Here is a 13,938-nt window from a genome sequence, read left to right as displayed (position 1 = left end):
TAAACAATTTACACAAATCAAAAAAAAGAAACAAACTACAAAGCAAAGCCACTCACTGTCACATTAGCATGTGAAGCACAATACAACAACTTAGACTATACACAATGTATCTATAATGACATATCTACAATTACACAATTATAAACATATATACACATATATTTACACACAGATTAAACCTGTTCTTTCTTGGTTTCTTTTAAAACACTAAAAACTTAGACATATCTCAATATAAACTGTCAATATAATCTCCTGTATAACATAGGAGCAACAAAGACACAAAAAGTCATTTTACCTTTAACTGTAACAACAGATGAATTATATGGTATTTGTCCAAATGTTTCACTATGTTACAATGTTTGTGTTACTTATTCACTCGTTTCACGTGGCTTTTAAAACGTCTCCAGCTGGTTTACCAGGAGATTCTTGACATACATCACAATGCAATGAACTCTGGGTAATTCCCTTACAATACGTCTGTGGAGATGAAACTTACTGAAAAGGAACAAGAAGGGCTGAAAAAGCTTTCAAAAAATATATAGAATGTGAATTAAAACTCAATTTGTCTGGATATTAAATAATTGATATTGAATAATTAATACATTTATCTATGCATTTAATATGGTTTGCCATCTTGTTTTTAATAAATGAAGCAGGTGATTAACTATAGATGAAGTTAGTGTACTGGTCATGTCCTCCATTTTTTATCTCCAAGCAGCATAAATGAAAAATTATGGTTTTATTTTTATTTTCTTATCTTTAAAGATCTCGTTTTCATCCGTTCTATTTTTCTTATAAGTGATGTTAACATCTACCTAATAAATCAAAGATGGTCTCTTTGTCTGTGTGTGTGTGTGTGTGTGTGTGTGTGTGTGTCCGTGTGTCTGTGTGTCTGTGTGTCTGTGTGTGTGTGTGTGTGTGTGTGTGTGTGTGTGTGTGTGTGTGTGTGTGTGTGTGTGTGTGTGGGGCGTCTGTTCAACCTGAAACGTTGTCACAAGCTTGTACACACGCTAAGTGTGTGTGCGTGTGTAATTTTGGAGTAATTTGATGTTGCAAAACGTTCATTTAAATGATTCCCTCTTGGTATTGAACTCTGTATGGAGCGTGCTACTTCCTGTTCTGGGTTCATGACGTCACTGTGTCACAGTTTGTCTCTGGTGTGAGAGTGTCGGTGTCACAGTCTGTGTTTTCTGTGTGTGTGTGTGTGTGTGTGTGTGTGTGTGTGTGTGTGTGTGTGTGTGTGTGTGTGTGTGTGTGTGTGTGTGTGTGTGTGACTGCTTCCACTGAGGAGTGATAAGAGTACAACAGCTTATTAATGTAAAGTTACATTAGGTTAACTGTTATTTATTACAGTGTATATTATAATCATGTTTTTTTGGAAAATAAATGATTCCTTTTTGTATTGACTTTTAATATAATCGTGTATTTGTAGAATAAACTATATTTGTATTGACATTACTGCATCAGACACTATTACTTACTCAAGTTGTTGACTGAGATTGTCTCTCAGATTGTCATACTGAGGTTGCCATGGGAAATTAGTGTAAGGAATGATTAAATAAGAAATGCTAAATAAATATTATTATTGTATGAATTTATGTCTTTTATCAGATTCTACCTAAACCACTGCTTTGGTACAAACTTTATTTATCAATTCATCATACACATGTCCTATGGGATTAAACCAATGAAATCACACACGCTATTTTACTTTGTACCCACAAATATTCCCCTTCATAACTCTACAGAATATGTAGACAGTTTTTGTAAATCCAACCTTCAAACACATTTGGCCATAATTGACAACTCTATTTAAACTCCCACATGAATACATACTTCTGATAGACACTGTACTCGTCACATCAATTCAATGAATCATAAACAATAAGCACTTTATTAATAGAAAGCTGTATTACTGATATGAAATATGTGATTACAAATTGTAAATTGTTTCTATGAGGTTTGAAGAATATTCCAATTTTTTTGTTTGTGGTTTTTTATTTATTTTTTTCAAAAAAGGTTACATTATTTATATATATTTTGTCGTGATGAGGGGAGCTGGGAGTTTTTAATTTTTCAAAGAGGGGTAGAGCAGAAAACGTTTGGAACCACTGTATTCAATGATATGCAGAAGTTACTTTAAAAAATAAATCTCAGTACAATTGCAAGTTACCTGTTAAAAAATGGAATCAGTAACTTACTCTATGTATCACTATATTATGTGATAGAGTAAGTGATTACTTTTGGATGACTTCAATACCAAACATGCAAATAATGACACAAAAAGATTCTTATTATTTGATTATTACTATTCTCCTTAAGCGCTTTTTTACGCGTATGCAGTTATTTGCGTATTCTCCGGTACAGGTTCCTGACACGCCCACCGCACGTAAATCAACCAATTGTACGTCATCTGTGAATGAAAGAGGTCTGAAGCAAAGGAGGCGGAGCCATGATGTCATTATTTTTAGAGATGTCTAGAAATCACTGAACATGGAGTTTTCCCAACGCTTGTAAATGTCATTGAAATCAGTGAAAATGATGAAGTGCACTTTTAATTTGAAAGGCCTTCATTGTTAAACAATATAACAGGTTGATTTGATCAGATTATTGATCAGATTACTGCAGGGTGAGGATTGGACACATATTTCTGTCTGAGCCACAGTTAAAATCTCTCTTTTTCCCCTCATATTAACACCAGATTAATGTTTCGTGTGTGGAAAGTTCACTGTCACCCACACATACTCAGGTCCTTTCTGACACTCCCATTTGTACAAATGCTCCATTCTCTCCCTCACCATACCTTCCATTTCTTCCTGTCACCACACAACCTCTCCACATCAGTCCAGTCAAACCTCGCCTCATTCATCATTCTCTTCATGTACAGCATCGTTTTCTTCTTCTTCTCACATCCTTCCAACTTATTATTCCACCCTAACACCATTGCTTTCATCAGTCTATCATTTCCCATTTGCATCACATGACCCGCTCGCTCCAGCACTTGCTTCTCAATCTTCCACCTTATAGCAGCCTTTTAGAATAGATTTGTGGAAATGTTCAAGTTTTCCTAGAAGTGAATATTTTTATGCATTGGTTGTAAATACAAATCCATCTCAGCTCTAGGTTTCCCTCCAATAATATATTACATTTACATCATACGCTCATAAGTAAGGAAATATTTTAAATGGTTTTACTTCTAAATGTTTCAAATGTTTGATATTATTTCCTGGTCATTGATTAGTTTTCAGACTCTTAGGTATTAATGGTTTGGTTGATTCATTTGCACTGTTTATTTTCAAAAGGAGAAGGTTCTACACTTTAAAGTTCATTTCTCCTCACATTCCTGATTAAATTAGGTTTTCATTTTGTCTCATCTATATTTCCATTGCAGTTCTCTGCAGAAAACCATCTTACTGAATGGAGATGAAATTGTTGCAAATGTACAGCCACTATTTTTTTCTTCTTTTTGTTCTATAGGCTGAAATGGAAGCAACCATAATAATGACTCATCAGTCTGGTTTGTGCATTCAGTACATCTTTAGAACCTCTTAAATATTTCTAAGTTAATGCAGAATACTTTTGTCCTACGACGCCAAGAGGTCATCAATGATGACTTGCATGTCAAAGAGTTTCTGTAACGATGGCCTGGCCTTAAGATGGAATCACAGGTTAGAACATTTTCTTTAATGTGACCTATTGTTTGGAAGTATATGACCACCTCTTTCACTAGATATTTCAATCATCTGACAAATTCAGAGAGCATTCCATCTCTATGTTGTGTGTAAACTGTTGTTTATGTGACATATTATATTTTTGTCCCCTTCTTTACAGCTACAGTTGTTTTTATTTTTTATACATTTGTTTGGAATTTCACAGAATTTCACACCTCAACCTAAAAACTCATTTCTATGCTGAGTTAGACCGACATATCCCCGTCTTATGAATTTGTTCAGGAAGAAAGTTGCTCACACAGAGAAGGTGGCAGAAGGCTTTGATCAGATCTTCAGATCTTATGACATCCAGGTGAGTGGATTGTGGTACTTTATGTATGATAACAATGGAACTGGGAGTTTTGGTGAACCTCTGTTTGAACTCCCATGACTTTAGACTAGAGCAGTGCTATATAATGACATCATTACCCACTACAGACATTATAGGAGTTTTTGAATGAATAGCTTTATGCTTTTTCCAGTACAATCTAAAGCAAGAATGCTTTCACACACTCTTCAGGAACAAGATGATGCCAATATTCAACGTGCTGCTGTCCTCGGTACCCACCCAACGTATCTGCATGAAGATGACTCTGGATTTCTAAAGACATGTGACGTAAGTATTTATTTTCATTCACTGTATAACATTAGTTACTTTCTTTAGGTGCCACAGCCAGATGAACCAGAAATCAATGACGTACCAGTTGGGCTACTCCTGTCTAGTGCTGGTTCAACAGATACTATTGGCTTCTTCCCTGACAAGGTTGCTGTTGTGCTTGAGGGTAACATAGTTGTGGAGTTCCCCACACTGGCTGAAGGGTATGTCGTGCTTTTCTGACTAATTTATGCACTGCACCTGAGTTACCATAAAAACTTGACAAATACTTGTGACTTCATCCAAAAGTCTTGATGGGCCTGGAAGATAATAAGTTGAGACCTAGAGTGTTGAGCCTCAAAAATGACCTTTTGTCAATTGAGTAACTGTGATTTCACTTGTTATGGTCATTTTTATATTCATCATCATATCCTCAAATGTATGTTCATGTGTACAATTTGTCATGTTTTAATACATGACGACTCCATTACTCTTTACACTTTTGAACAGCTGAATCATGATTAAACAGTACAGATCGTATTATTCTCAGTGCAGCACAGTCTCTGCTCACATGCAGATATACACTGACGCACACACTTATCAAGGACAGATAAAAGACTGGCACCAAACCTTCTCATAACATCTTCATCATCCTCCAACATTTCCACTATGGGCATCTGACTCCCTCCCTTTTGTCTCTCACTGCTGGGACCTTTTCTTATCTGTATAAAACCTTAAGCTGAAACTGTTAGAGGGCGCGGCACTTCCTTCGGACGTCCGCCTGGACGGACGCTAATTTTGTTTCATTTTGTTCCATCTTGTACCTTTTTTCTTAGTTTAGAATAAACTTTTTTTATATAAAATCATCAATGCTTCTCCTGGACTCCATCATTCAACCAGAGCAATGAATCATGTCTTCAAATGAGGTCAACCGTAAATTCAGCCGTAACACACTTTAAATCATGAAAGGTTAACACACTTGGTTGCACCACACTGAAAGACTGTTTCTTTACATGCGTTTTTAACATGCTGTTCAACTTGAAGTTGAAATTGTTTCGATTTTAGACGTGTTTGTGACGTTTACACATGGAAAGAAAGGTCAACCTTTTTGCTACACTTATACAGAAGTTGCTACATATTTTATATTTAAAGTGTTCATGTGTCATTTAGAATCAGAATTCAGTTTCTTGTATTTAATTGGTTGTTTAAAGGGATCCTCCACTGTTTTTAACAAATGTGACCTAAAACCTTTGAAATGTCCTTATTAGAAGATCTATGTCTAACAGAACGCATTACTTTGTAACATTTGTTTTATTAGCTTTTTTAGGTTGGACTACTTTAGCATTTTTTAGTCTCTGCAGTGCCATGTTGAAATGACATCATTGATGATGCAAATCACCTTTTTCAGTCCATTGAGTTGTAAAAGAACAAAAGCATTTAGGATCATTTAGCAGCTTTTTTTTAGTCAAAATGACAAATTGTGCTGCTTTGGGTTGTTTTAAAATCCATCCATCCATCCATTTTCAGACCCACTTGTTCCTGTTTTACAGGGGTGTGTGTGTGTGTGTGTGTGTGTGTGTGTGTGTGTGTGTGTGTGTGTGTGTGTGTGTGTGTGTGTGTGTGTGTACTGTATCAGTTCTTTAGCTCAGTGTTCTGTTTAGTGTTGCCACACGCCCCTTAAAATACAGAATCTGTCCTTTTTTGGCCATTGAATGGGGCGTCCCGTACTGAGCCAAAACGGAACACTGTTTGTTCTGTATTTGCATAAGTCATGTCCGTCAGACTGTCACACACACACTAAATCTGAGAATAATGATCAAAATTAAACACAGGAAATGCCAAGGCCAGCAACATTGTTGTGGCAGGGTCTACATAGGACTACCTCTCTCTGTGGTGTGTCCTGTGTACATAGCTGTGTGTGTGGTGCTTTCAAGGACTGTTGGAGAGAGACATACGACACACCGGAGCTGTACAAACCCTAAACACATTGGGTAGAGCCGACTCTGCACATACTACTATTTAAACTGGACTTCTAGCTGGTTAACATTTTTCCTGTTCTACTGCATTATCATTGCTATTGTGAGGCTAATGCAAGGTTATTGCTACGTTAATGTGTTTGCTAGGTTTATACTAATGCTACATCTATCTATAAAAGCAAGGAATCCTGCGTTTCAGGGACAGACAGAGCTGAGACTTTCAACATGGCTGCTGCTTGGTTCAAGGATGTGCAACATCAGATTTGTTTGGACTGCAATGACACCGTTCATAAATTATTTCTTAAATACAGCTTAGAATAACATCTTAGATTAAGCAGATTAACTCAATGTTAAGAAAATTGTAGATGATGTCACAGGTTTTCTCAAATAAAGCAAATTCCTTTGCTGATGATGTCATAGGTTCTCTCAGAGTCCCAAGCCCGGATAAAGGAGGATGGTTGGACGTTTTAGCTAGCAATTCCACCTCACATAACAAACTTTTTATTAAATTTGATATTTTAACATTACAGAACAAAATGTATTTAAGTAATGTAGGTCTAGAGCATCAAAGTCATGAAATAATTAGATTACAAACAGTGAGGACCTGCTTTCTGTGAAGTGTGATAACGTGTTATGATTTGGTGCTTTATAAATAAAGATCGATTGATTATTGAAGTTATTTGCCTCTTTCAATGGCAAAATAAAGAAAATAAAAAAACAAGAACCAACAGAATGAAGTTCATCTCTCTCTCTCTCTCTCTCTCTCTCTCTCTCTCTCTCTCTCTCTCTCTCTCTCTGCAGATGTATGCTAGCCTATATTACAGTGCTAAATATATACTAACATCTTATGGCCACTGCACTTGTTAATGTTAATGATAGGTTCATGCTAATGGTAAGGTTATTGTTAGTTAATGTTAATGCTAGGTTAAAGCTAATGATAGGTTCATGCTAATGGTAAGGTTATTGTTAGCTAATGTTAATGCTAGGTTAAAGCTAATGCTAGGTTGATGCTATTGTTAGCCTAATGCTAATGCAAGGTTTTTGCTCATTCGAGGCATCACCTGCCCTCCCTAAGGAAGGGTAAGAAACATTTTATTATAGGGAGGATATAAAAAGGGCAGTGTTACACCTCGGTGGAGGGGGAGGGAGAAGGGGGACACACACATCTGAGAAAGCCCCAAGGAGCACCCAGCACATCCTGCCACCAACCCCAACCCCCAACAATGCGGCGAGCGCCCCCAAGGCAACCAGGGGACGAGACAAGCACCAAGCCACACCTGAAGGGAAGAGGCAGCAACAGCAACACCCCCCACGGCCCACAGAGAATTACCGCCCCACCACGCCCGACGGCGCCTTCCTGATGTGTTTGTACTCTACACGGCGGCCCAGCCATCAACAGAGGGGCCGGGCCCACAACCGACCCAAATGCGTGAAGCTACCCACCATCCTGTTATGGTGCCTCTCCATTCCCCAATGGAGAGGCACTTCCCTATCCCCTGAGTGAATGTGTGTGTTTAGTAAATGTATAAAGTGCTATTAAAAAAAGGTGGATGGAGGGGAGCGGTGCTCCCCATCCAACCTATGTGTATATACGTGTATGTGGTGCAATAGCTCCGGAGGGTGGAAGTGGTGGTCCAAGTGGTGTATTGAGGTGTAATTAAAATTGGATGGATTAGTAGGGCAGCCAGAGGTGGGAGTGCCGCCCCGCACCACTATTTAGTAGCACAGGCAAAAATTAATTTATTTATAAAAGCACAGTATGAGTTCAACCTGAAACTTAGTCAATGTGTTCCAAATACCCCAAGTGTGTGTATCTGTTATTTTGGAGTAATTTGGTGTAGGAAAATGTTCAAAACGTTAAATTTAAAATTATGGCCCTCTCAGTAATGAGAGCGGTATGAACGCGCTACTTCCGGTTCCGGGTTCATGACGTCACTGTGTCGCAGTTTGTTTGGGTTCAAAGAAAAAAAAAAAGGTCAATATTAAAAAAGTTTTTGTACTGCTAAAAGTAATTTAAGTTAATATTTCATGGTTATTTAATATTTTATGGTTATTTAAAATTATTCCCGTGATTTCAAACTTCTTTTAAATTGCGGGTCACGGACTTCACTTCCTCCTCCGTCTCATGACTGTGGGCGGCGGCTTTGCTGACGGTCATTAGCCGACCTTATCTCAAACATTCTGCTTCTTCAGACAGAAGAATGTAACGTTTTTGTGAGCGGATGGGTCCACAACACGGCTCCACTATGTTTATTGTTTGTTCTGTGCAAGGGTGAGTGTTTCTTCTTAGATTATTCTATGTGTTAAGACGCTAACATCTACAATGTATATACACACACACACACACATAGCTGATGCGCGTGCGTGCACGACACAACATGCTGAACTATTTTTCATGCTACTTCCGTGTCTCTCTTTTTTTTTTTTAATCTCTCAACAACCTTCGACAAATTACGTGCATGATGCGCATGTGTGAGAGGAGGAGATGGAGGTAGACACACACACACAGTATTTATAATAAAAATATACAAAATGAGTGAAATAAAACAAAAAAAAGAAATATTTATACAAAAAGTACAAAAAAAGCTCCAAAAACACACAAAATGACTGCAAAAAACAAACATTACAGAAAAATACACCGAACAACAACAAATATGAAAAAGGCTCACAAAATACACAAAACTAAATATTTATAATAAATATTTATACACAAAATGACAACAGAAATGCACAAAACTACACTAAAAAAGATACAAAAATACACAAAATGACTCCTGAATCACACTACCACGGCAACAAAAACAATAATTACAGAAAAACTGCACAAAAAGACAACAGAAAGATGCAAAAATACACACAATGACTAAAAAACATACAATACAGAAAAAAACACCAAATAAAAAAATATATAAAAATTAGTAAAAAAAAAAAGAAACCCATTTATCATGTTCATGTCCCATAGAATTAAACCAGGTAAATTACACACATTATTTTACTTTGCACCCTGTCACGGCAAATTTGTGGTTGACCTCATTTGGAGACATGATTTATTGCTCTGGTTGAATGATGGAGTCCAGGCGAGGCATTGATGATTTTATAAAAAAGATTTATTATAAAACTAAATAAAAAAGGAGTAAAAAAGAAGCTTCCATCCTGAAAGAATGAAAGGCAAAAAGGCTCGTGGCAGAGCAAAAAGGCAAGACCCACTCTAACTAACAGTTTCACAGCTTAAGCTTTTATACAGATAACAGAAAAAGTTCCACCCTGAGGTGAGGAGAAGGAGGGAGTCAGATGCCCAACAGTGGAAACATTTGAGGATGATGAAGACGTGTATATTATGAGGAAGATTGGGCGCCACTCTTATCTATCCTTGATAGTGTGTTTGTTCGTGTGTATGGCCTTCAGCAGAGACTCTGTGTTGCACTGAGTACAATACGATCTGTACTGTTTAATCGAACATGACTAAGCTGTTCAAAAGTGCGAAGAGTAATGCAGTCATCATGTATTACAACATGACAAATTGTACACATGAACACACATTTGACGATATTATGATGAATATAAAAATTGCCATAACAACCCACAAATAAACCCCTTTATAACACCTCTTTGTACACCCAACCTTCAAACACATACTCATTTGTCCATAATTGACAACTCTACTTAAGCTCCTCCCACTACACAAATGCTTACTTCCGACGGGCACTGGACTAGTTTATTTATTTGCAAAAAAAAAAAAAAAAACATGCATTGTTGGCGTAAAAAGATTGCACTACAGGTAGTGTTGATCTAAGACAGCATGTGCAGAAAAGGCAAAAAAAGAGCAACTGTGTCAGGAATGTCTGGCCCACAAACCATAGCCTTCCAACATTATAGCCCACAGCAAGATGTAGTTGAATAGCCCTGCACTACATACTACACACCAGTGTGCTGTCTACTCTCACACTCAATAAGGCTAACTGAGTTCATACGTATTTAATTATGAATTATTATTTTTTATTTCAAAGCATTGTTTTCCTTTCTTTCTATCTCTTCTTATTGTCAGTCACACTTTACACTTTTTCACCTTTTTGCACAACATCATATTTCCAACTCCACACAGGTGTCTTTTTTTTTTTCATTGTCAATGATTATAAATGTTCCTCATTGTGGGAATAATTATTTTATATCTTGTAGTCTGTACTGTACAGACTTTATTGAGTTTAAAGCGCTCTTCCACCAAAAAAACTAATGTTTTTTACTGGTGGTTTATACTGAGATAAATAAAACTGTTGTGAAATGTTTATTCATATTGTGTTATTCTGTTCATCTGTACATTTCACTGCAAGTCAATACATTAATGAACAGTTGTGTGATGTGGTGTTTTCATACAAATGAGGTCACAAGTCACTTTTATTTCATAGTTATAGTTTTTATTTCATAAATCTATAAAAGTAACTCTGTAAACAACAGGTAAAGTGTGATCTGATCATATTTGATAGTCTGCTGATTTATTTCATTGTTCCTAATAAACTATTGCCTAACTTTAACTTACTTTACGCTTTGTTTAAACAAACTGTAATAGATGAGGTGTTTTATTCACAATTGAAATATGTATGTTTTGTCATTTCTATCATTTGTTGAACTCTTTAGAAATCAACCTGCTGTGCATGTGATTGGTGCACATTTATCTCTACATCAGCAACTTCTGATTGTTCTTCAGATCAGTTTTACATAAAAATATAAAAACATGTCAGGACTATGAAACAACAACAGATTGATCACTTAAAAGTTATTTTTTTCAATATAGTTCACTCCACCAGCTTTCACAGTCATGTCAAATCTCCAAACATAAACAAAATAAGCAAATTGATATAATATTTACAGTATGTTGGCCTCACTGGAGCCAGACTTCAGGATCTGAAGAGAAAAAACACATTTCACACATTTCCTGAACCAGGGATACAGAAACACATAGATCACAGGGTTAAGCAGAGAGTTGAAGAAAAACAGACCTATGACAAAAATGTAAGATGATAGACTTTTCTCTTCAAATCCTGTTTTAAGTGAAACAAAGTAAAATATAGTTAAACACATTAGAAACACAACAACCACTACACCCAGAGCTCTAGCAGCTTTCAGCTCTGACCTGTTAACATTCAGTGAACTCTGAAGTGTCACCACTGTAACATGAGAGCGCATGGTCTGGGCCTGAGACACAGCCACCATAAACACTCTCACATACAGGACCACTATGATGCTGACTGGAATGATGAAAGAAAAAATTAGATCAATAACTCCACCAAGAATGTTAGTGTGATTAATGCACATTAGTTTCCTCTGAAACAATAACATGCCACTGTAAAATATCCCCAAGTTAGTTTTAACTTTATAAATTATAAACAGTTTTGACTTCATAAAATCAAATACAATGTGTGAAATCATTTTCTAGAAGCAACACATCAGCAGGTGTTTTCTTTTCATTCATGGCTAAACTAAACAGAACTCTAAAAACATTCATCACACATCACCACAGTTTTACAGTGATTGTATTAAATCCCAGCAGCACATTGTCCCTGACTTTTCCTCTTTACAGTATGTTGGCCTCACTGGAGCCAGACTTCAGGATCTGAAGAGAAAAAACACATTTCACACATTTCCTGAACCAGGGATACAGAAACACATAGATCACAGGGTTAAGCAGGGAGTTGAAGAAAAACAGACCTATAACAAAAATGTAAGATGATAAACTTTTCACTCCAAACCCTGATGTAAGTGAAACAAGGTAAAATGGAGTTAAACACATTAGAAACACAACAACCACTACACCCAGAGCTCTAGCAGCTTTCAGCTCTGACCTGTTAACCTTCAGTGAACTCTGAAGTGTCACCACTGTAACATGAGAGCGCATGGTCTGGGCCTGAGACACAGCCACCATAAACACTCTCACATACAGGACCACTATGATGGTGACTGGAATGATGAAACTGAGAACAACATTCATAATTCTACCAACAGGATGGACATAAATTGCACATTCTCCAGTGCAGGAATCAAACTCACCTGGATTTTCTATAATGTAATTTAGCCTCAGACAGTGAAAGAGAGTAGAACCAACCCAACATAGGACAATGCTGATCTTTGCTCTGTTTTTAGTGACTTTAGTTTGATAGTGCATTGGATCACAAACAGCCACATAACGATCAACTGATATCAGCACAACAGTTCCTATTGAAGCAGAGGCGGCAACATAACCTAAAACAGCATTGAAAACACACAAGCCTGCACCTAAAAACCAACATCCATCAATAAGAAATATTAGAAGAACCCAGACAAACCCAACAGAGAAATCTGACACAGCCAGAGAGAGGAGGAGGAAGTTGGTGGGAGTGTGCAGCTTCCTGGAGGAGATAGAGAGAAACACACTGATATCATTATATGATACAACAATTATCATCATAGCAGAAAACATCAGGAGTCTAACAACATAACAAGTCATAAAACAACAGAACATGTCAATACCTGAAGTGTGAGATGGAAATGATGACCAGCAGGTTGAGAGTCACAGTGAGCACAGAGATGGAGGACAGGATGATGTGAAGGAGCACAGACACTGAATGAGAACGCACGATCCTCCTGCATGAAGAGTTTCCCAGGTGTGGATAGCAGAGCTCAGCTTCATCAGGTGTGCTCATAGTGAGGAGAAGAAGATGATGAGCTCTGCATCGTTCTGACTCAGCCTCTCTGATGAACAACTGATATATTATTCCTGCTCCAACACAGGGATGTGGAGGCTGGACCTGAGGACTGGACCTCCCTCAGAGACCTCCTGCTCTACACATTACATAATGCTGAAATAACTTTATTTAAATTAGCTCCCTGTGGAAGCATCAGATGCATCACTTTAACTGTGTTTTCCAAACATGTGGAGCAGACGTTCTACTTCAAAGTCCATTAAAATCCAAAGGTGTCAGAGTTCCTCTCCTTACCTTGAAGGCCAGCTAGCCTGAGTAGAGAAGTTGTTTAGCTGTTTTAAACTGTGGTTGTATTATTTTTGTAGAATCGACCACCTGATTGACACATTATTATTCTGCTCCTACATAATGCAACACTAAACAATTCTGACCTTATTCCTTTCGTACTGAATTCTATCAGCTTAGTAAACTCCATACTCAGCATTTATTAAAAACACTCACTGCTGAGATCTGATTCTTATTCTCATACATTGATAATCTTTTCATAGGAGTGCTGTAAACATATTAGTAGAATCTGTGAAGCTGAACACCTGTGATTAATTTATTGTCACATTAATTTTAAACCTTTTTACTGGAATCATTAATTATGGTCCGAAGTCTTGGAATGGGACGTAGGAACCCATTGTTTTTGCATTTATTATTACTAGGTCAGTGCCCATAGGAAGTATGTATTACTATAGAAAAGTGGGAGGTTCAGTAGCTTTTTCATGGATGGTTAAATGAGGTTGTGTTTGAAGGTGGGACGTCAGGAACATTTAGGTTTGTTGTGAAATGTGTAGAGTGATAAATATTGTGTTTTCATATATTTTGGTTTTGTGTAGGGAGTTGAACCCCATCTAATCCCATTCCAGTTTGTTGTCCTCACAGATTCGGATCTCTTCAGACCAGAACATACTCAGTCCGGACTCGTTTAGTGTCATTAA

General features: G+C 37.1%; 1 protein-coding gene across 1 annotated transcript; it reads right to left on the bottom strand.

Moving 5' to 3' along the window:
- Nucleotides 1-11,710: 11,710 nt before the first annotated feature.
- LOC114459038 (trace amine-associated receptor 8a-like) lies at nucleotides 11,711-13,230 on the bottom strand. Its single transcript, XM_028441414.1, has 2 exons — nucleotides 12,783-13,230; nucleotides 11,711-12,661 (listed from the first exon to the last, which is right to left on the bottom strand). The coding sequence occupies exons 1-2, from the start codon at nucleotides 12,953-12,955 to the stop codon at nucleotides 11,851-11,853; spliced, it is 984 nt and encodes a 327-aa protein (XP_028297215.1). The 5' UTR covers nucleotides 12,956-13,230; the 3' UTR covers nucleotides 11,711-11,850.
- Between the last annotated feature and the right edge of the window lie 708 nt (nucleotides 13,231-13,938).

Source organism: Gouania willdenowi, unplaced genomic scaffold, assembly GCF_900634775.1.
Source record: "Gouania willdenowi unplaced genomic scaffold, fGouWil2.1 scaffold_235_arrow_ctg1, whole genome shotgun sequence".
In the NCBI taxonomy this organism is placed as follows: Eukaryota; Metazoa; Chordata; class Actinopteri; order Blenniiformes; family Gobiesocidae; genus Gouania; species Gouania willdenowi.
The sequence above is the reverse complement of the archived record's forward strand: the minus strand, read 5'-3'. Positions and strand labels throughout refer to the sequence as shown.